Source organism: Plodia interpunctella, chromosome 13 (assembly GCF_027563975.2).
Source record: "Plodia interpunctella isolate USDA-ARS_2022_Savannah chromosome 13, ilPloInte3.2, whole genome shotgun sequence".
Classification (NCBI taxonomy): domain Eukaryota; kingdom Metazoa; phylum Arthropoda; class Insecta; order Lepidoptera; family Pyralidae; genus Plodia; species Plodia interpunctella.
In genome coordinates, this window is record NC_071306.1 from 6,266,446 (window position 1) to 6,290,594 (window position 24,149).

Sequence of the window (24,149 nt, forward strand, 5' to 3'; positions counted from 1 at the left end):
CTATGTCTCGAATGGAATCTTGCAACTCAGTTTTGAAGCACATATCTTCAACCGATTGAGCTGAAATTTTGTACACACATTTAGTTTTGGTGACAATGCGTTATTATGATAAGCATGACCTCACGGCATGACCTGATGGTATACACGGGAACGGCTCCAGACGTGGGAACATTCAACGTTTTACGTGATTTTTTTTTGTCACATTATGAATGCAATAAGTACTCTCTGACAACAATAAAAGCTTGTTGACAAAGCAAAAATGACATTTTTGTAAAAAATAGTGATTTCAACTAATATTGTGTAGTAGCAATTGTATTGCTATTAATAATTTTAAAATTGACGTGGGTTTTAAAGGACGATGGAAGGTGAAGGTGTTAAAGTTGTTTTGGAATGATAAGGAAAACGAAAAAGGAGCGTTCGATATTCAACAGCTAAAAGGGTTGACGATGTAAAGAATATTTCTAGCAAAAACTGGATTAGGATGGCCCTGGAGGAGGATGGCAGAAAACTTTAGCGTAGTCTATAGGAGATGAATTAATAGATTGCATTGTACCTAGACCGCAGCGGAAAAAAATGAATTAGTGTTTCATAGCATTGTAATGATTGTCTTGCAACAGAAATTACGCATGAATGAAGCAAATCAACTACCTAATTAAAAGATTTACACCAGGGGCATTGACGTAAATGATCCGCCGTGATAGAGAGGTCAGCTTGTGGCTACTATAATTTGTCACCTTTCCCACGGAATATGCCAGATAGATATGATAACCCCGCCCGTGTCGTTTGGGAGTTGAAAATAACAATGTAGTACCTACCTATACACAAGAAAATTTTTTTTTATTTTTATTTTGGTTGATATTTTTTGCCTACTATTTTTACTACTACTTTGTATACATTCATTTTTTCCCGTGTAGGGAATGTAGAGAAAAGAGATTTCTATTTTATTTGTTTTCTTTTTTCCCTTTATTTGGGTCAGAAACAGTTTCGCGTTAAAGTAATTTTTTTTATTAACCTTACTTGAGATTATCGAAATAAATTATATCTCGATGCACAAGATACTTACCAAGTAAGAACCAGCTGTGAAAAGTATATTAGGTAGCTAATTAAATATTACTTCAGTTCTGGATAATGTGATAGTTATTTTGAGTAAGTTAATAAATATGTAAAAATCTTGTAAAAATATTATATTGATTAATGTATTTGAAATGACCGTGCGTTTATAGAGGTACTATCAATATTCATTCTAGGGCATGCATATAGCCAAGGAGCTAATGATGTGCGCGTCCAAACAACTTATAATAGAAGGTGAAAAAGGAAATTAGAAACGGAAACTAAAACTGAAAAAAAATCGTGTAAGCTTTAGTAAAATCGATATCTGGGCTTATTGATCTATTGTAGTGGTGGGATTTGCAAGGCCTCGTTCAAATGAGATCATGTTTAATATAGTAAGCTGTGAACGTAAACCAATGAACGTTGAAATGCCCCAGTATTTTTTTGGAGTGGCTAGTAGGTATAATATTTGGCAGATAATTTAAAATTATGGTTACCTTTTATATTTGGACACATAGTTTCCATCCTTGTGCAAAAATTGGAAAAAATTGGTATTAGAGGAAAGCAGTTGGCGTTGTTTACAGACTATCTCACTGGGCGTACGCAGAGACTAAAGCTACAAGATACCTTTAGTGACAGTAAAAACGTAGGTATCTTATGGCGTCCCACAAGGTAGCGTGCTCGGTCCTACCCTCTTCCTCATCTACATCAATGATTTGTGCAACATGTCTCTCAAAAATGCCAAAATTGTTACTTATGCAGATGACACCGCAATCGTTTTTGTTGGCCTAAATTGGGAGGAAGTAAGAAAAAGTGCTGAGGAGGGTATGGCCCGGCTCCGGCCTGGCTCAAACATAATCTGCTTACTCTAAACACTGCTAAAACAAACTACATTTGCTTCTCCATCGATCTCAGATCTCAGCCCAACCATAACTATGACATAAAAATTCACTCATGTGGCAACTTATCAAATAGTGTTTGCAGCTGTCCTACAACTAAAGTAAGTCGTGTCAAATATTTAGGTGTTATGGTAGATGAGAGACTATCTTGGTATCCCCAGATCGAGCAAGTGACTGATAGGGTTCGGAAATTCGTGTGGATGTTTAAAGCCTTACGCCATATTTTACCAAAAAAACTTTTAAATGAAATCTACATCTCTTTGGTACAATCAATAATTATTTACTGTATTCGAGTATGGGGTGGTGCTCTGAAGACACGTTTTCTAGAGGTGGAGAGAGCTCAGAGAAAACTGCTAAAAGTAAATTATTTCAAGATGAGAACATTTTCAACGACTGAATTGTACAGAATGTGTGATTTGCTTACCGTTAGGAAATTATACATTTATCAACTAATATTACATAAACACAAAACCTTACCTTACTTACCAATTATTGAAGGGCGAAGAATCAGAAGACGTGATGTGGCTTTTGTTCCATTTGTACAAACCAAATTTGCAAAAGTGCAACTTGAATCACCAGCTGCCATAATATATAATAGACTAAATAATATACTCAATATATACAATAAACCCTTTTACGAGTGCAGAACTGTTTTAGTCTCTTGGCTAAAAACTAAAACATATGAAGAAATAGAAGCTTTCATTAGTGATCCTCCTTCATAACTTACACACAAACAAGTTATTATTCATTGTATTTATATCTGAATACATGTATATATGTATTGTATATAATGTATAGGTATAAAATAGTAATTTAATAAATATAATAGTGTTATCATAGCAAGCGTACACTTGGTTGCACCCATAGTAGCAACCGAGGAAGCAGGGTCCGCAAAAGATTCATTTAAATTTAAAATTATTTTCTATTGTGTTAACGTATTGAAAGTGTATAATTTAATGAAATTATTGTGATTTGTATCTAGAATTAAATTAAAAAACATAGGAAAGAAGGAGCGGAGTCTCCTGGCACAAGCATATTTTTGCTTAAAAGGAGGTTCCAGCAACATGCACAACCATTGTAATTCGTAGATAACCAATAAACATATTTTATTTGTTTTTTTTTTATAGTTTGGGATCTCTGTTAGTTTTTGCAAATTGATACATAATTTGCAGGGAATCCCATTACAGAGTTAGTGGTTATACATTTGTTTTTGTTACATGAAATCCCCCGGTTTGGTGTTATTATTCCATATACATTACTTCCATTTGTATTTTTTACAGTTCCTCACTCTGGCTGTGACGTCCCGAAACCCGGGGTTGGCGTCAAAACTAACCTTAACATTTTGAAGATTTAAGTATGATTTTACTACCGGCCTGAACGCCAAGCCTATCTTGGCAACGAAATTGTTGCTTATCATCTGCCAAGGCTACTTCACTAGGCTATGTACGACATCTACGGGAGGAAATGGGAAGCTCCTATTTTAGGGCGGCGGAACTACACGCCACAAGGTATTACAGTTTGTAGAGTACTAGACGTATTAAGACTTATATTTAGCTTCGTGTTGGTTTACGCTATCAGTTATTTTAGACTCAGGACATTGAAGTCATAAAAAATGATGGTAGTTGAGCCATAAATTTCAGCTAACGTATCCGAAATCATCACATTACAAGGTTTAGTCGGTAATTAATGTAAATTATCTTCGTACTAGATTTTTTAAATTTTATTAACAGACCTTTGCAAAAAACCTACTGTTTGCAACTGACAACCATAAACTACTCATTGAGTAGGTACGTGGTCTCTATTGGAAAATTTTGATTTTGTAAACCGAATTAATTTACCCACTAAAACCATTCAGTTTCATCGTAATAAAAAATAAATAAAAGCACGTGGCAATCTACACAAATGTGACAAATGAAATGGAATATTTAGATGTCAAGCGGATTATCGCAAGTTTGTTTTTTACGATAACAATATTTAAATGTCTATATAATCTACCTCCTTAACGCCCAGTGTTCGCTTGCAAAATAAACAATTAAAAAAAAAATCATCCGTGGTTTTTCCATTTCTTTGTATAAAATGTTCACTAAGAAACTTCAAATTTTAGATACAAAAAAATAAAGGTTCAAATTATTCCATAATAGTGGCGATATTGTAATGTAATTGGAAAAAATAATTAAGATTGCTAGGTATAGGTTCTAAAAAAATCCGTCGATCGATATTTGATTTTCAGGATCTCCCAAGCTCCGGAACGCAAAGGCCGATCGAGGTATACTTACTTAGTATGACGTTTTGTCTCGCATGCAACTTAGGCATGTTCTAAATTACTGCGTAATAGACTTTGGTATCATACATATCTACACTAACAATACGCACTTACATAACATATCTTACTAAGCCTATTGTCAATTCTGAGATTAAGTTCTAAAACGTAATTAAAATACTTTCATAAAATGAGCTGACGAATTTTTATCTACCAACCCACTCACAAATTAACAAAAAATAAAAAAATATTGTCTGTAGGTCTGTTGTAATATTTTTTCTTTTTGTTGATCTATGGTCTGTAATAAATCATATGGTTTCATTTATCTTTAAATGCAGTAAGTAACGAGTAGATTACACCGCACAGTGAATTTAAAGGAGTTAATTCGTCTTACACGCGAATGTTATAGAACTAGTTAACACTACAATACTAAAATGTCCTTACACTAGTATTAATCGGTTAAATTCGAAATTACTCGTACAAATAATAAATGTTAGCCGTTCGTACGAAGTTTCATAATTTTATAGACATGAAAAGTGTAAAAAATTGTCGTGTTTCTGAGGTTATAGTGTGTAAGTAAACAAACTTCTATATCACCTCTATAATATCTAATAAATCTGTCACAGTAATAAAAAGAGCTTGTAGCAATCTTTAAAAAAATAGGTACCTACTTATAGGTCCATTGCTATTCGCGCATCAGATCTGCTTCTTTCTTCTGCCCCGTTCAATAGTATAAACTTAGAGAGAAAAAATATCATTGGCGTGTAGTTCTCGGCCTTGAAAAGGACCACTCAAAGCAATAATAGAATTCTCAAAGAGGGTTGCCATGAAGCAGGTCAGAGCTGAGCTTCGAGGCGTAACATTTCAGAATGAAACGGGGTACACGCGAGGATGACAGAGAGAGAGAGAAAAGATAAATTTAATAATGAATATCACGACAATATGTAGTTTTTTTTACGATTTTCACTAGGTAGTAACAACTACATCACGTTAGTTTTATTATTTGTTTTAGCCCCAATTACATTATTCCCAAGTATATTATTATTGATTGATCTGTAAGGTTGTTATAAAAAACAGCTTTTACTAGAGCGTAAACATTATATTTTTTTATTTAAAATTGACAACAATGTTTTTATCTACAAATATTTAGTGTGTTCTTAAATGCTAACTAAAAACTGATCAAGTGAGTGTCGGTCCACGCTCAAAGGTTGCGTAATTTACGTATTCGTTACAATAAATGTAATTTGCCCTTGAACATTTTTCTTACAAGAGCATCTACGTTTTTCCATCAAATGCATTATTATCATCACATTTTTACGTGTCCCCATCATCAAGCGCCAAATAGAGGAGGACTTTTCGACAGCGAGAGTCCGATACAATCATTTCAGAAAACGATTAAAAGATTGACCATTTGAACTAATTTGTATGAACAATGTATAAACATTGTTTCAGGTAAAAGTGCAGCGTGCAACGGAATGCGAGCAAAATTTACAGGGGGGCGCGAGACAGGTATGCAAACAGAACTACAAACAAGGCGAAATAAGAAACAGCATAGTTAATTCTGTGTTTGTATTATATAAAGTCATCTTGGTATAAGCGCAGTATTATAAAAAGTACCCAAGTCTATGTTGTTACTGTATTATTAGTTTACCTGCTACCTACTCCGAACAGAAAGCGACAGCTTTGGCTCTCGCAGTCGTGTTTATAAAACAGTAGCTTCCACGAACGTAGTGGGTGTCAGTTTAACAGTGTAGTTAATGTTTGATTTGATCGATATAGTTATTGGTAACATAACGCGTACCGGGTTTCACGTTTTGAATATCAATACTCAGATGAACTTTGATTTTCATCACCGCTGTTACTTCTCTCGGGAATATTTTTCGCAGACAAGCCAATAAAAAGAAAATTAAAAATGATAATTAATGAATGTGACTATGAAACCAGAAACTTGAGGCCAGATTTTGTATTCTCATGTGGTCATTCAACGTTTTCCTTTTCAGTTCTCTTTCACACCAAAGAGCAATAAAATGACGTGGCTAACCTAACAACGTCGCGGTGTTAGGCATAATGATAAAATGGCAAGACACACATAATTGAAAAGGTATCTGAAATTAGTACCTATCCGGAAAGGATTTTATACTATTTTCTTTCTCATTTATTTCATACTAGCGGCGGTACCTGCCGGTACTCGCTTCCGTGGGAATTTTGAGATAAAAAGGGTGTCAGGTATTTTTCAGGTCCTATTTACAGCGTAGCATTTATTTATAAAAATCTGTTCAATTATATATACGTTATATTTTTTTTGCAAATGGTAATAAATCAGATTAGACCATTATTACCTGCAAACGTTTCAGTAATATAAATTTTCCTATACACTTTGCTTGTACATGTCACTGATACGCAAATGAATTCGAATCACGTTTTTCATAGTACACAAGTGGAAGTGGATGCTAAGTAGGACATGTGGACCGGAGCTTATGTGATATGCTTACTTCGATGATAACGATACGGTAATACAGGACCTTCAATTATATTTATCAGATATGATTTCTATATGTCAAAAACAATTTTGTATAGAGCTTGTATGATAGTAATATCGAATTCAATGTTGTTGAAAAGTGAATTACAGAAGTGTCATTTCATCTGGGGGCACGTCAGTGCCCCCGCAAGTCGAGTAAAAAAAGGCCGTACCATCCTTTTCTCGAAGCCATTCAGGCCAATTTCGAACCCCAATAACTTCGTTGTGGATAAAACAGGAATAAAAGTATTTTCTGTAACATATAACCCCAAAGTCCCAACTAGGTAATTTTATGGGAAAGTGAATTATTTAATTGTATGTTACCTCTTCACACATTACATACAAAATTTACAAATGCGGAGAAGAACATAAGGAACATATATTCTCTAAAACATCTTAATCCCGTGGTAAATACACGCGTGTGAGTCCTCGGGTAAAGTTTAAGTCTCGTAATAAACTCGTCAACCTCAATAATAAGGGATGTAGGTAGATAACCACGGATATTACCTATGTATCGTCATCGTGCTTTACTTTTATTGACTCTGTAATGTATAATATTGCCCTAACAAATCTCAAAAAGTGCAAATAATTACCTTTTAATTTAATATTTATTTGCAGCTTAAGATAAAAGATATCTCGAAAAATTATATCACCACCATACCTAGACCTAACTCTGATAAGATGCTAGACTGTCTAATCTTATCACTGATAGCTTATCAATGTAGTTGTACCCCATGAGACACGGAAGTGCTAAAATATTGGTCATATCATTTCCTAGTATGAAAAAGATAATTGGAAATTTACCGGACTTGCAGTCCTTATTGAGTCGAGAAAAACAGAGTTATCAGTAAATGGAGACGATGAAATGATAATGACGAACGCGTGATATTTGTCGATGTTTACAGTTATTTTTTACGGATTTAAGATAAAAAATCAAATCCAAATCAAACCATTTAGTCAGAAATTAGAACTAGTCCAGCACTTTTTCACGTCATATTCTGAATTAATTAATGTTTGCTGAAGCTACAAACTACTGCATTTCGCATTGTATTTATATGTATTTGTACGCATCGATGTCTACCAACTAAATAAGGAGCGATGCCTTTAATTATAATTAGTTTCTTCGATTTAATTTCATCCTATGATGCATGTTGCCGACTTTTCAGATTTAGCACTGTAGTCAGCATTTCATTAGTGTTTATTTTGGAAGCGTCGTAGAAAGATCAGACTGGCATTTATTGTTCTACTATTTCTTGTACCTATAGGCAATATAGTGTAAGATCAAGATTTTAAATTTAACAATTTTAAATGTACATAGGTCGTCCCATTTCTTATAAGCCGATAGTATTTTTAGATACGGAAACAGTCATTCGAGAGGTCGCTTCAGTTGTTAAGTTCGTAAAACTTGCAAGAATTTAGACCGGGTACTGGGTATTATAAAGGTAGGTCAATCCATGTAAAATGGTTAGACCGCATCAGGCCTTAATCTTAATCGATTTCGATAAAATTTGGCAAACAGAGTGTGGAAAATGTACAGTACCTACTGTTTGTTCTGAAAATTTCATGGAGCCTTAAAGCCATGGGACTTAAAAGAGTTATTTATTATATATCATTTATGGAAAAGTTCATGATAAGTTCACTGCCCTTTGCCAACAAGTGGGGTCACGTGTAAGGACGGCCCTTGTGTGAGGTTAGCAAGGATATTTAGCACACTCACATGGACTTTGGACTGAAAAGAGGACGGGCCTGTGACGTCGAGTCAACGTCTGCATACATCGATAGCCTCTACGCATGCGTAACACACGTCAAAGTGTGCGTGAAGTGTCTGGTGGAGCACGCGGTGGGTGCATGCACTTGTACCCATCTCTTTTCTGTATATAGCAGCATCCTCTTCTTCCACACGAGATTTAGCAGTTTAACCGGGGAGTGCCGGTGATTTAAAATAACTCATTCGAGAAATAACCCTCAGTGGTATTTCAGCCTTGCTACGCGACGGTGATCAATCTTCAATTGTGCGAATAAGTTCGCTGCAACTATTGTGAATAGTTTTAAATTGAAGATCAGTGAAAGCCTGCTGTTTGAGACAACCTGACCTGCCAGAAGCAGCTGTTTTGAATTTTGAACTTAATAATTTGGTAAGTAGTAAGAAAGTAAAAATTTAAGAGAATTTTCCCGAAATTGCTGGAGTTTGAAAATATTATGATGAAAGTTGAGACATAAAAATGCATAAGCAAAAAAATATTATTAATAATAAAGTAGGTCTAAGGATCATCATGACAACCAATGAGGCAAATACGACAAATATCCTCTTTCAATATTGGAAATTAACATAAACTTAACATCATACTGGTTTAACTAACGGGCCATGGCAAGATGGCCGACGATGACGTTTGACGACTACGCTTTCTCTTTCTAATGTACATAATTTGTAATGTAATGTCAGCTATTATAAGGACCAAATCAATCACTTTAATATGGTTCAAATCATGTGGAACGTATGTTATGGTCTATCTACAAAAAGACAGATATAATCTACACGCATGCCGGTACCTACTTACAAATAATTTGAGATCTCCTTTAATCTTATTAAATGTACGTATTGAAATGTAAATACGAAGCAAATTTGACAAAATCTTGAAAGATACTTTTTTGTTACAAAAGGTCAACACAAGTTTTTGTCCTATGTCGATGAGATTTTTACCTGCGTACTTGATTGTTCATTCATTCATTCAATATGAAAAATACATAGAATAATAGTAATTATGAAAAAAATGTAGTATTAGAAATAGTACTTAATGAAATTGAATATTGTTATTTCATATTAATGAATTTGATAGCAATGAATTGCTTTCTTTAGATTTTCACAATAAAATTGCAAGGGATTTCATATCACACCAATAATACAATAAAAACATAAAACAATATAATTTTGAAACTTCAGTAAGTATCTACCTATATGTAACTAGTACATAATATCATCAATACTAAGGTACATAATTCATATAAGTACTAAGACATATGAGTGGAATTTTCCGATCCTGAAAATAACACCACACCTTTCAGTTGATCAAATATAGGCATTTTGTTTACGTCATCTCTATTATGCCTTGTGTTTATGTTAAAATTTAAATTTAAATCCATGCATTACATAAAGGTGAACGATTTGTAATTTTTGTTTGTAAAGAATACACTCAAAAACTGCTGAACCGATTTTGATTAAATTGGGCACAGTCTAGATTTTCAACGCGTAAAAGCTAGTCCTTCTTCTAATATTATAAATGAGAAAGTTTGCAAGGATGTACGTATGTGTGTATGTTTGTTACTGTTTCACGTAAAATCTACTGGACAATTGTTATGAAATTTGGTACATGGGTAGAATATAACCTGGAATAACGAATGGGTACTTTTTATCCCGAAATTCCACGGGAGCGAAGCCCCGGGGTGCAGCTAGTCAGATATAAGTAGTAGTGTAGTACATACATTGGGATTACTATACATATATTTAAGTAGTTCAAACTGGTTAAATATGCAAATTTTTATTAGTTTGTAAATATGTAATACCTTCAGAAGTAATAATTAAAATAAGTAACTTTTATTTGTATTAAAAAGCAATAAGTATTAATGAAATACGTGCGTCGTGCACTTATCAATACGAATTGAGGAAATAAATTCTGTAACATAACCTAAACCAAGTATTTGTTAAGCAGTGTACTTATTTACCTACTTAAAATTTCACAACATTAACACTGTATTATTCAAATAGAAATTAATATTTCGTAAATTTTTTAGTTGGTATTTTTTTGTAACGTCGTTCGCATGTCAAGGTTCTTAACTCGTCACATCGCAAAAAAAGAAGTCCCATGGTTGCATAAAGTTCTAAAACATATTTTCTTTGGACAGATCTAACAAAACCTAAACAAGATGCTCGCCAGACCATCCATGGAAATGCAATCTGAGGAGACTCCCGTGGCGCTGCAGCGTCTCTGGAACCTGACCCGCGCTCGTCTGGCCGGGACTTCCACGGCTTTGGATTCGGAGCCCGCGCTGGTTGAGGAAACCCTATCCACCCAGGTGAGCATTAACAGCATCTAACCACTTTGCGGCTTCGTGTATGGAGATAATATTACAGTAGATGATTTCGCTGATAGAACTACAAAAAACAACAGTTCAAGTCAGGCAAATATAATTTCCAACACAAATTTAGATCACAGGTTTTATAACGATTAGATCTAGCGAGGTTTATGTGGAAGAAAAAATGACATTCCTTATGAATATGTAGAAGAAAGTTAGGTTTGAGACAAAAATCGTAACATATCAAATAGCGTATGTCATGGTAATACTAACGGTTTGTGATGAAACCGCAGTTTCCGCAAAAGATCAAGGTGAATCGTGATGTTACATAAAACGAAATATAAATAATATTAAAAATAAACAACCTTGTTGAAAAAGTGCCCTTCGAATGGTTACATTCCTATGTATCCGGAAATCTTTGCTTATTTATTTAATAGTTTTGCAACATATTCTTTATTATTTTGTTATATATCTATAATTGTAAAATGTCAATATATTTTTGAATATACTGAATATATCTTTGATTTATAGTCGACATGACCTTATTGACAAGGAGTTAAATCAAGGATTGTTTTGTAATTGTAATTGCAAAGTAGGTAACCTATTTTCTTTATCAAGATCAGTATTCATTACTCTTCGTATATACCTAGAAGGATGACGTGTTTCGTCGTCTAAAGATAATGACTATATAATAATATATAAACCTAGACTATGACAGACATTGCTATCGTGTTATTACACGATAGCAATGTCTGTCATAGTCTAGGTTGGAAATTCCGAACTGGTGTTCTGATTTCGTGTTATTTGTTTATGTAGAAAAATGAAGCCACGCCGAAGGTTCACCAGACTGCTGCCAGCGACTATGAGAGCGATGGCGAAGATGCTTTTCCTGGATTTGAATTGACTGTGAGTATCAAACTATTCTAAAAATATTTACCAGTGATTATAGATATTTTTCTCAAAAAATAAAACAGTTTCTATAATTGCGCCTACCGTATTCAGATTTATTAAATTTCATTAATTATGTACAGGTATGTGTATGCGTGTGATAAGATAATTTTGTAAATAAGGACCAATATTACAAAACTATGACTACGAGAAAATAATGATCATATTATCTTAGACCACTCTGATTTTAAATTAAAAAAAAAGAAAATTAAATTTATAAGTGTAACCGTTTGCTGACCCAAATAAAATAAAACAATTTTTTTTAATGGTACTTCACCGAGTAAACACGGGAATATAATATAGTTACGTAAAATTGTGTGAGTAGTACCATCATTGGTGTTGATCAATTGTACGAGTACTTCTGACACTAAGGGAAAAATGCAGTTTTATAAACTTGTTTTCACTTTCACCGATACCTGCTGCAGAAATGTTTAGAAAACATAATGCATAACGCATGACTTTACGTGTTGTAATGTCAACTACCGTTACTTAACCACGATATTTGAGCGGATGTTTCATAAAAAAACAATACGTAATTAGTCTGGAAATTGATTGTCTTCTCTAATAGTAAGTACATTTGTTGAGCTTCCTTCGTTTCATTTCTCGACATCTAGAGGTCAATAGCATTACCGTTTGAAATAGACGATGTTGTTCTAGAATATTGTAGGCGCCTCTTGGATTTCGATCTCTTGACTCAGATACTCTAAATAGATTACGGTTCGCATCAACAGAGTAAAAATGTTAAATTCTGGATTGACTAAAATGTATGGAGTAAAAATATGTATGCAAATACTGGTGAAGGTGAAGTTTCTTGCGATGTTTCTTCACATGCTATTTGGAAATGGGCAGTAAATTTAGCTAAAGTATTTTTTGGCGTCGAGAAGAGGTGTATTGTGAGAATGTATCTTACTTTCAATGTTGAAAATATTAAGAATTTGAATTTGTCGTTGTCAACAAACCAATTAGGTAATTTTGTTATGTTGGAACAACAACGACCTGGGAGATGCGACGAACAGATATGACATGTACGCAACAGAGTAATGAGTACTATTGAAACCAATTGTATCAATTTAGTCAATAACACAGATTTTTATTTATAGCAAGCATTATTGACGTATTATACCTACTTGAGGTGTAGAACATTTATTGTTTATGAAAGCTCTTCATATTTTTTTTGGTACTGTTACGTAACTCGTACTTCCTATATATAATTCCTGGCGAGGGGAATGAAAACAAAATGAATGGCATCGGCATTGCCAACTAGGTACATCACTTATTTTGGTTACATTTCTTTATTCTGTTTCGTATCGGTCAGTCGATCGGATATTTACTTTTGCAAACAAAATGACTGCCACTAAAATTCTAGAAGATGACTGTGACTGTGAAATATTTAGTTTGGACATTATTGAAGAAGTAAGATCAAGTTATTTAAAGAAGTGTCTTAAATATTTTATAGAAAAGTTTGAAAATTGGTGTTGATTTACAGGAGTCTCATGATATTCCAATCAGAAGTTTCTGGGATGAACGAGTGGTTGACAAAGAGGTTCTACTTGATGCGAGTAAACTGGGAGATGTCCCCGCTGTGTACCGCGTGCCTGCGCCGGCGCCGCACCAAATGCCCGTGATCGGCGTATACATCGACCCTCGCGTCCGAACCGGCTTCCGATACAAAGTCCGTCCGATGCAGGTGAGACGAGTAATTTAATAATAATTGAAATGTCTCACTGTCGCAAACTGGTATCACGGCTGTACAGAATCGCTGTATTTGTCAAAGAAGTGTTGAAAATTGCATACTACATGTTGCAATCTTCCGCATTTCTTAACATTTATAAATCTTAATCAGTTTTATACTATACGGCCATCCTTGTACAGCCACTGTCGCTTATCATTGATAAATATCGAAATATCAAATTCGCTTTTGTATCATCAATGTGGAGCTTCTATCACCGGAATCAAAGGAAAAACTTCGAAGATCCATATAATTTTCGGGCAAAATTTATCAACTGAACTGCGAAAGAAACGGCTACGATTTACGTCGTTCAGATTTGGTATCAAATTGGACTTTCCACAACCTGTTTTAAACATAGTATTGTGTTCTTCTTTATTGCATATAAATTTTCTTTGACTTTGCCTACCGTTATTTATAGAAAGTTCACTACTGAAAATGTTGAAGTTAATTGAAACAAAACAAAAATCGTTTGTGGTTACATATCGGACATTTTTGCAAGGTCTAAATCCTTTTCAGAATCAAGAGGATGGTGAGTTTTTTCATATCTTACAAGAATGTCCTTAGACTGAACGAATATTCTCGATCTAGGTATCTATACGGATACTGTTTTGTGTTAACACAATTTTGTGGTGCTATTTGATGATGAACTGATTTAATTTTCAAATGAGATTATTCGTGAAGCCTTGAATGTTATAAACACAAGCGATTGAAAATATAGTAAAAGGTAAAATAAATTTAAGTAGGACTTCGATTTCCAAACTACCATAGCACAATAGATGAGGTTGTCATGTGTGTAGGCCATTACACATTTCGAAGTAGGAAACGAAAAATATTACACATGTTTTGTTATGTCCATCATACCCCTATAGAATTTAGAATTTATGTTTCATAGAAAATTCAAGATTTTGCATAACTTAGGCTTATTGAGTGTGAAACAATGTAATTTGTAATGGCAACCTCATAAAATGTTTGAAACAGGTTGTTGGCCTTTCTTTCGGAATTTCGAAAGGTTACGTAAAGTGTCCAAAATCAATACTGAAACGTCTGTTAGTCGGTTTCAGCAGTTTGGAATTATTTTGAATTGTATACTAGTCGCGATAGTGAGTAGCGGTGTCCGTTGCTGAAATTTCCAGAGAGAAAAGTCATCAACGACCAACACCGTTGTCTTGCGTGTTGGCACATTGTGCGTTGTCGTGTAGGCGATGGTATGTGGATCGTCCAGTTTTTCAGAACCTCGCCCCGAGCGGCGTTGATACAAACTACCTCAAGAAACCCGTGACCCGACGGTCGAAACTGACATACTGGCTGGGGACCTGTTATGTCCGAAATAGGTAAACCATAAGTATCATTCATAAGGGCTACATGCCTTAATCATATCAATGTTCTTACGTGATCTTGATGTGATTATTTTTTATAGCATCATCTGAAATACATCTTTCATTGTGGGAACTAACTTTTATATATACCTACCGTTCATCCTGAACTACGTGAAAAAATAGTCATAACATTGATCACCTTTGTTGTTACCTCATTATAATATTGTTCTTTTGAGATTTTAAAAATTCAATCATTATAATTGTATATTTTGTCTCACAATAATTTCAAATGTTGGCTAGTTATTTCAACTATAAATTATTGTTAAAAACTTGAAGAAGTAACTAATTAAATTATTAACTAAAATCATCAATTTAAGAGAAAATCTATATTTTTTGTGTGGTTTAAAGGACAAATGTTTGAGCATATTTTTGATATTTCAGGGTATAGATGCGGCGCCTCTGTCTGTGAAGCCAAGATATTTGTTTGACGGGAAGGCCCTGACTCTGCAGTCCATTGGCCGTGGGTTCGCTCGACGCATGACTTTCGAACCATACAACTGTACACTCAATGAGAATGAGAACTACTTCTGGACAGATTCGAGACCTGAAGGGTTTGTGTTTGAGATCGAAGCTGTGTCAGTCGGAGACAAATTCACAATCTATGACGCAAACCACGAGCCGCAGGGAATCTTGGAAGTTGTGCAGCAGCAGGTAGGAATCATCTATTTTAGAGTTAAAGTAACTTGACATAGTATAAATAACTATATTTAACTTTAACCAAATTTAGCCGTTGCAGCCTTGACCAAATTGAGAACTGAAACTGTTTAGAGCTCTAAAAACCTATACATACTTATTTTTGTTTACAGAAAAATCAAGTGGAACTGGAGCAGAACATTTTGAAAGATGACACGATTGTGAAGAAGGTGAAGTTAAATACTTTGTGCAAAGTGGAATGGTATGAGAACGACGGCGCCACAAAACTGGTGCCGGTCACTGGAGTGGCCATCTTGAAGAAGGGCCGAGGTAAAGCCGTAGTGGAGAGAGTGCTCAACGTCGCTATAGGAATCAAGCAACTGAAGAAGGGGTATGAATTAAAGCCAGGCATTGAATCCTCGTCCAGGAGGATCACCGTCAATGGAAGTGATATCAAAGACATTCCGTGCCAATACTGCGTTGTTGGTCTTGAAAAATATGAAATCCCTGTTATAGGTAATTATATTGTTTGGGTTTTTCGCCTTTTGAGGTCATTGTTCAGAGTATCTTAGTAACTAAGGTTGATTCAACGATGAACAAACCTTGTGAAACTATTGCTTTCCAAAACACTGGAAAAGTGTAAGTTGTTGCTTACATTTTGAAATAAAAGATACTCATAACGTTGTATATACAACGTTATTTTTCCAGTGTTTTGGAAAGCAATAGTTACCTATTGCTTTTACCTAATCTTATTAATCTAATTTATGTAATTACTTGTCATCTAAAATTTAAAGTTTTGTTAAAATATAATTAGGCATTTGACAAGTCCAAAATTTTCAAACAACAAAAATAAACTTGTATATTTTTTGTGATTAGGAACATACGTGGATCCACGAGTCGTGCCTGGCTTCCAATACCGCGTGCGGCCGGCGGGTAGCCGCCGACACCTGTTTGGAGGTCGCAGCCTGCTGCTGCAGTCTGTCGGCATGGGCTACGGCAAGCGTATCACCTTCAAGTCCGACAGCCTCAACTCTCCAGAGAACTATTTCTGGTCCGACTCCCATCCAGAAGGCATCGGGATGGAAACACGCGCTATCCACCCCGGGATGAAATTCTCCATCACAGGCAACGGGGTAAGTTATTTGAGTTGTTTATGGCCATATGCCAAGTTAATTTTAGATCGCTACAAGTCACCGTTACAGTCGCACTTTTGTTGACTAACCATGAATGCTAAGTTGCTTAGTATTTTGGCACAAGGACAATTTCTAGTTGCATTTACTTTGGCTTTAAGCCAGAACTCGTAATGTCTAACCTTGGCATTAGACATTGTTTGTTACGTACGACTCTGATATTTATAATCTTTTTTACAGGGTCTTCTGGGAGAAGCCAGTGTATTCAGAGCTGATCTGCCGCAAGTAGAGGAGAAAACGGTGTTCGTCGACGTGCCAGGGAAACGCGGGCAAGCCGTGGAGAAATATGTGCACGTGGACGTTACGTGCCACGTCAAACTGGCCACCACCGGTGGCGGCACCGTTGACTCGGAAGTTCACCTCATGAAAGTGTCAGGAGTGGCGCTCGTCCGAAAGGAACCAGACAGCTCAGTCGCAAAACTGGTGAAGGTGTTCAACGTGGGATTAGACTCTCAGTTGAACCTGTTGTTCGCCCACTCACAGACCGAGCTGACTTTCCATCCTCTTCCCTAAACGTCGCTTTGAGGCTCGAATGGTGTTGCAACACTGGCGGCAGTCTGGCCCGCGGAGAAGTGTTGCAACGCTACAAAATTCACCTGGCGCGACATGGGCTCCGTCAAATTCCAATCGATTTGGTCAAGAGTTTGCAACCGAGGGATATTTTGATCCCAGTGCCGTGCGCACAGTAGGAACATGCGATTCGGTTGTAGAGTCGTCACGGCTATTACTCTCGATATCGATATCTGTTATCGAGAGATCGAATATCACCAGTGTATAAAGCGAACATGTAGTTAGTTTGCCAACAACATCAAGAATATCATTGAAATGTCATCAAGTAATTGCAATACTATCTGTAAATTCATTACAGCAGCGTTTAAATTAGTTTATTTATTATTATTGTCAGTATTTTTAAAATTATTACATTATTTAATTGATGTATGTTACTATTGTTTATAGTTGCTCTTGGAGAGAGAGCAGTAAAAGACTATTAATTGTGAATTATTTTGAATATGACTTTTTAAAATTGTATTCTTTTTCGATAATAATATTCTCCTATTTTGTCTCGAATATTATATTTTAATAAAGAAATAAATTATGAAAACGTTGTTTCCTGCTTCCTTTGTATTACTAATGTTCACTTTTCAGACTTTTTAAGAAATTTGGAAATTTCCTGGGCGAAACGAGCTTAAATCATCTTGTCTGCCTTGTCTTTGCCAGGAGGTCCGCGCAAGATAACTACTTTACTTGCTGACTACCTGCAGAAACTGGAAAAAGACTAGTGGAAAGACTACTCGCATAGAAAACGCATACATAGAACGTGAAACGCCTAAAAGCAAATTATAATTTTACGTGAGCGTACTTATTTGAGCTAAGAGAAGTAGGTACCTAAACTCATGCCATGATATACGGGCCCACAAGTTCCACTAGAAATACGTCAGTCACTCATATTTTTTTCGTGACGTTCAAAACAGCTCAGAAAGGTAAGTTTTTGTAATTTATGATAAACATACCTGATGATCAATTTTTGGTGAAATTTCGAATTAGACGATTGAAGCCTGGGGACAGACGGCGGCATCTATCTGAGTTTTACGATAGTGTGTAGTCGGCATTACTTTATATTTATTAATAGTAAGAGCATTTATATAGATGGCATCACAAGCGCCTTACATATTCAACATTTTGCTGTACAGATGGCATTACAAAGAGTTTTCTATTTTAGTTATTATATTCTCCTGAAAGTGCTAAAGCTACTTCATAAAATTATAATATTTTCTTAAAAACGTTATAATTTAATTTTTTTAAAATTCACCTTAAGCATATTATTACCAACCCATTCCACAAGATCTAGCGGAAAAGCGATGCGAATAGCGAACGTTTATACAGCATGGTTTAAAAAAAAGTTGGAGCGAACTACTCGACCGTCGACCGGCGAACGCGTTGGTCGTGTAGGCGTTGCTGCCGCAGCGTGGTATTACTTCGAAAATCGCGATGTACCAATTAATAACTCGGACATAGCGTGCATAGATGCGATATTACGATAATTATTACGACAACTCAACGAACGGTGAATACGATGGCTGTCCAAGCCGGGTGCGCTGGTGTTTTATTATTATTTTGGTGTTTTTTATTTAGTGCTACCAGTTTCAATCTAGAACCGAGGATTCCAGTGATAAAGTTTGGAGCCTCAGGCTCTTACTTTGGATTTTCCGTCGCTGAACATCTCACGTTTAACAGCGATGGAACTAATACTAGCTGGTAAGTTTCTTAATTTCATCTTAAAAGTACAATATGATGTCATATATGCGGAGGTCGTTACCCATATGGTTTGGATTTGGAACCAAGTATTTATCTGTTATAATAATGTTGCTTTGCAAGAATGCTTTATTGGTATGATATCAAAATTATCGTAAATGTGCTACGCTTATCAGAAAGTGCTATTGTGTTATTCGAGCGTGGCCCGAGTTTTAAATAACAAATTCAAGACTTGTTTATGCTATAAAGTTTTGAAATGAGCTGTGCTATTTATTGCACGTCTACAACATTAATCTCATGCTGTCTTCAGGATGATATGTGGTTATAAAATTCTTGGTCGGTTAAGCACTTCAGTAGGAGGGAAAATGTACCTAACTATTGGTTCTTTATCAGCAACAAATGAGCCACCTTTAACTAGACAATAGCATAAAAAGGTCGTAAAATGCTTTTGACAGGATGAGGTCCTTACTACCTGTGACGACAACAAGAGTTAAATAAAAAGCAGGTAAGTAGGTACTTATAATAACTACATGAATAGTTAATGCTGAATATAGGCAAAAGTTTGTTGCAGTATTTATAAAATGAAATTCCTTTTATTTTTCTTCTGTGTCAAAGATACCGCAAATGAGATTTTGAAACTTAATTATCATGCTCAACAACAGTAGCTATATTGAAGACTGAAAATTCGATTCGTAAGTACTATATGTGCAGGTACCACGTGCTCTACCTGAAGAGGCATGCACGTTGATCATTTTAGCCCTAAGGCAGATTGAAACAGTTCAAATTTTATCGCTTTGGGTAGGATAAAAAATACATTTTAACAATGAGAAAATAATTTTGAACCTGTTGATCCGGTTTTTACGCCTCTCATGTCTTGTTCAACAGAAGGTTAAGACCTGATCATGATCCTGTATAATGAAAGCCTATATACCAAGTACTTAAATCCATTAAACATGCAATAAGCACTAAAATCCAAAATGACTTACTAAACTCCTTTTTATTGTTACGACAATGTTGAATATAAATCTATAACATAAATTCTTCGTATCTAGCGTCTTATCGTGTAGAATAAATTGTGGAAGGAATTTGCGAAGTATTTTATGAATAGGCAAAAACGACAGCAACAGTAGCACATTGATGCTCCATTAAAACTGCCAGAAGTGCCAGATATGGCAATATCTATAGGTATAACATATTATTCAATATATCGAATTATAAGCGTATCGGGATGAAACCTACACCAGATTTTAAGTTAGACCATCCGCTATGGCATCCAGTTCCATCCAGTAGTTTTTTTTACCTATTTAAGATTATGTATAACTTGCATGGCTAGAAAAATAATACAGTTCTATCAAATCTTTCGATCTACGGAATTCCGATATATATAGGGATTGGTATGATGCTGAGGTGGCGCCAGGAATCCGACCTGCCGAGATTCAGCGAAGGTGCATTGCACTGTAGTTTTGGCAACTCACGCAATTACAATGAATATTTTAAAATTAATTTTCATTTTAGCCCTAAGGCAGATTGAAACAGTTCAAATTTTATCGCTTTGGGTAGGATAAAAAATACATTATAACAATGAGAAAATAATTTTGAACCTGTTGATCCGGTTACTATTGACATAGTTATAGACACGATGGACGTGAAAAAAATTTTGGAGATTAAAAAATATATATTAGTAACGAGACCATACTTACGAATTATCCTTTTCACTTTTACGTTATCAATTTTTTAATCAGATTTTTAAAGCATTTTTGTTTCCATACTATCTTTCTATTTTTGTACAATATTTCGTAACATGTAATGTGTTTGACTTAAAAGATAATTTTCATCTTCAAATGGTTTCTCTCAGTCGGCTCTGAAAGATTAACTGTTGACAGGGACACTGCGCTCGCGTTGAAATGTGACTCACAGTCTACAAAACTTCCTAGATTCATTTCAGTGCCTGGACTAATGTTTGTAACATGAAACTGGATTCTATCCAACGTTATGTCTGGTTGGCCACACATTATTGTATGATTATAGAAACTGGTATTTATTCCTACTTAGATATCTTAAATTTAGTATTGTTAAAAAATTTGACGTTCTCAAATTATTTCCTTTTGTATATTATTGCATTTTATGCACTTCCTTATAACAATAAAGTAGCCATGACCTGTTATATTTTTTGACCCTAATTTGCCATATGAGCTACATTGCCCCAAATTTCATTGTTATTTCCGTTGATATAAATAGGACACCAGTTTTGTAGGGACTTTCTGCCGTTTCAGATCAGAAAAGTGTAAATAATGTTAGTTTGTGTAAATACTAGGGCACGGAAAGTTCCGATAAGGAGGCGATAGCTTCGTTACTAGCTGGAGCCACCGGTAAATCTACAAGTACAACCGGTATACTATACTTACTATGTTATAGGTCGATGCTCTAGGTAAGAGAGAGCAAAATTTAATTGTCGCCCTAATACCAATCTATCAGAAGTGGGATGAATATTTTTAAAAAGTTATAATTTTAATTATTTCTATATAGGTAGGTAACTACTCTCAACATCTTCAATGGTGCTGAAGTAAGAGAATACTTTTCGAAGCGCTCGCGATATTTGTCTCCATTTAATAGCAATGGCTGACTGATGTATAGATTACCAACCTAACAAGCAGCACAAGAATATCCATGACATGGTGATAAAGACTATAAACAAAGGGACTAGAATTTTCTCTAGTGGTTTCGATCGATCGCAATTTCGCGCATATGTAGTTGGGCTCCATCGTTCTATGGAGGAAGCAACCGGGTGGAGACGCTTATATGATAGACATGTGGAGAGTAAATAAAAAACGATGCGTATTCAAATGACTCCCAAATCAAACAAACTATTTAACTTTTTCAATCACAATATAAAAAGCCGATGGTCTGGTTATAGCTAAACATAGAACGGCATGTGGGTGTTATACGAAACTTGGAGCTTGCCTACAAATAGAGATGTTTTCTCACAGTTTCTCCACATTTCGTAACATAGGTACATTATCATTTTTGTGACGTTTTGGGAGCAATGTGTGTAAAATTTTATTACATGTTTGCTTCAGAAATATTTTCTGACTTGATATAAAAGTTTTCGATGTTGTGAAGGTAAAGTTTTAATGGTCGTATTTAGGTTTAGGGTCGTCCCCAAACAATTCTCATTCTCACCAAATAAAGTGTTCACACGTCATGCACAGTGGGGTGCTTTCCATGAAGCGGGTTGTTTACGTTAAGCTCGTTACTTCAATTGAATTCACTGAACTAATCGCTCGTAATAAATATTCATTGTATCGGAAATGAATATTTTAAAGTGCTATGAATATTATTAGAGGCTTGTTTGAAGTCCGTTTTAGTAAACTTAATGTTATCTAGGACAAATTCAGTGATACACAAACATGAATGGAATTTTAATTATAGATTACAGTATTAAAATATATAGCTAGGGCCAGGTGAAATACAACAATCGAATAGAGAAATAAATAAAATAATAGACATTTCTGCATATTTTAGTTTATTCGTAATGAAACGATATAAAAATGTCATCAATTCTAATTATGTGTCTAAAAAGATAATGCGTTTCACATGTTAATCTACAAAACAACTTAAATTGATTTAACTAAAATGTTTGTGTAAGTATGTCCATGTAATCGTTGACCTAATGGCTGGAACTCTTGACGTGTGCCACTAGATGTTCCAATTATCAGCCATGCTTGAGATTTGTTTTATAGATGCTATTTATAAAATAATGGTAAGGTGGAAGATTGTTAGACAAAGTAGATGGTAATCAGTCGAAAAGAAGAACAAATATAAATGACATAATTATGCTCTTTTTGAACATTTTATTCTCTTGTACGGTCCAACAAGGTCGTCATCTTCGTCTGATTTCGAAAATCACTCTCATACTTTTTGGTCACTGGGCCCAGTTTCAGTACCATTTCTTCTTTATCTTAATAAAAGAATACCGGCCAGTCCATTCACCATAAAAATCGGCTGCTCTGTCTGTCCAAACAGTTTGTGAGAACGGCAATAAATAGACAAAAACACACTTGTTACACAGTTGCTATATTTAGCGCCTTTGTTCATGGGAACAGAATTTTGTACCATTTAATTTATAAACCAAAAAAGAAATAACGACACTGAACATTTTAAGGATATTTTGGACTGATTGCATATTTCTCTGGGTAAAATGGGGATATATATTGAGTAAAGCCTACTAAATGAGTTTTGGTTCACAGTAAATATTATGAAGGGAATATAATAAAAGCTAAACATAATTTTTACTTGCGTTAAACAATACTCGTATGTAATTATTGTAGACAATATTATATACACTAGATATATTTCTGTGCCAGTCTGTACAGAATAACGAACATATTTCATATAAGATTCGGTACTAAATCAAATGTATTGTAAATGAACTGCCAAGCTTCCAGCGCGCATTGGCATTCCATATTGACCAACTAAATTGCAACGTTTTGTATGGCTGCGCCTGCGCACACAGCGGAACATAATCGAATACGTGATACTTGGTTAGTTTATATCTTTGTATTGTGCGAAATAGATACGTATCCGTGATAATAATTAGATTCAGATTTTGATAACTGGAACATAAAATATATTGGTAACTTTAAATTAATTATTTTAATACTAACTTAACTATACTCTATTTATTTAAATTTCTATGCTAATTTTGCATTAAGTTTTGTGATTTGTATTGTATTTAAAAATTAATATGACAGTACAAATAAAAAAAACGGGCATCATCCATTCATATTTCGCATAAAAATTAAATCAAATTTGATAATATCTAGTGTTAATTTATGTTTAAATTTTTTACCAATTCAAGCTACTCAAAAGTTTCTTTAAAGAACGTATCATTAGAGAAAAGACTCTTAAAATACTTGACGAGTTATTTTAGTATGGGTTTTCGTATGTAAATGAGAATTGTGACAATTGAAGTTAAGCGACGCTCTGTGGCCAGTCATCGTGAAAGCAATTTAAGTTTTGGGCTTCGTAACGGTGGTTTGATGAGGTTTAAAAGGCTGTTCACATTTTAATATGGTGTTGCATATAATTCCATATTCTTCTACTTCGTCCCTTCTCCCACTATATTTTGTTCGGGTAACGCCGTATATTTTTGCCAAGTGTCTACTCCAGGTTGTCTGGAGATAGAATAGACTGATTTCTGTATGTGTTTTTCAGATTTTGTG

General features: G+C 34.9%; 2 protein-coding genes and 1 long non-coding RNA gene across 6 annotated transcripts in view; all 3 read left to right on the top strand.

Moving 5' to 3' along the window:
• Positions 1 to 4,574: 4,574 nt before the first annotated feature.
• LOC128674841 (uncharacterized) lies at positions 4,575 to 6,304 on the top strand. 2 transcript variants are annotated; one of them, XR_008405207.1, is made up of 3 exons: positions 4,575 to 4,781; positions 5,662 to 5,718; positions 6,210 to 6,304. It is a non-coding gene; the product is annotated as an uncharacterized LOC128674841 (long non-coding RNA). The 2 variants fall into 2 exon arrangements; XR_008405206.1 differs by lacking the exon at positions 6,210 to 6,304 and having other exon boundaries at positions 5,662 to 5,835.
• Positions 6,305 to 8,683: 2,379 nt separating this feature from the next.
• On the top strand, positions 8,684 to 17,776 carry LOC128674664 (uncharacterized). Of its 2 annotated transcripts, XM_053753402.1 has the most exons (8): positions 8,684 to 8,862; positions 10,628 to 10,798; positions 11,615 to 11,704; positions 13,233 to 13,433; positions 15,233 to 15,502; positions 15,658 to 16,000; positions 16,361 to 16,617; positions 16,855 to 17,776. In XM_053753402.1, the coding sequence occupies exons 2-8, from the start codon at positions 10,649 to 10,651 to the stop codon at positions 17,185 to 17,187; spliced, it is 1,644 nt and encodes a 547-aa protein (XP_053609377.1). In that variant the 5' UTR covers positions 8,684 to 8,862; positions 10,628 to 10,648; the 3' UTR covers positions 17,188 to 17,776. The 2 variants fall into 2 exon arrangements, with proteins under 2 accessions (XP_053609377.1, XP_053609378.1); XM_053753403.2 differs by lacking the exons at positions 8,684 to 8,862; positions 10,628 to 10,798; positions 11,615 to 11,704 and adding an exon at positions 13,010 to 13,159.
• An 811-nt stretch (positions 17,777 to 18,587) lies between these two features.
• Positions 18,588 to 24,149, top strand: part of LOC128674657 (integrin alpha-PS1-like) — a 77,200-nt gene continuing 71,638 nt past the window's right edge. For both annotated transcript variants that reach the window (XM_053753385.2, XM_053753386.2), the window contains exon 1: positions 18,588 to 18,930. In XM_053753385.2, coding sequence (XP_053609360.1) covers positions 18,749 to 18,930 — 182 coding nt within the window. In that variant the 5' untranslated portion in view covers positions 18,588 to 18,748. The remainder of the gene's footprint in view (positions 18,931 to 24,149) is intronic.

What these genes read in the sequence shown, in the direction of transcription:
- LOC128674664 (XM_053753402.1), top strand. Translation starts at nt 10,649, where the DNA reads ATGCTCGCCAGACCATCCATGGAAATGCAATCTGAGGAGACTCCCGTG. An exon ending in AGGAAACCCTATCCACCCAG is followed by an intron (nt 10,799 to 11,614) that starts GTGAGCATTAAC and finishes TTGTTTATGTAG; the next exon opens with AAAAATGAAGCCACGCCGAA. An exon ending in TTCCTGGATTTGAATTGACT is followed by an intron (nt 11,705 to 13,232) that starts GTGAGTATCAAA and finishes GTTGATTTACAG; the next exon opens with GAGTCTCATGATATTCCAAT.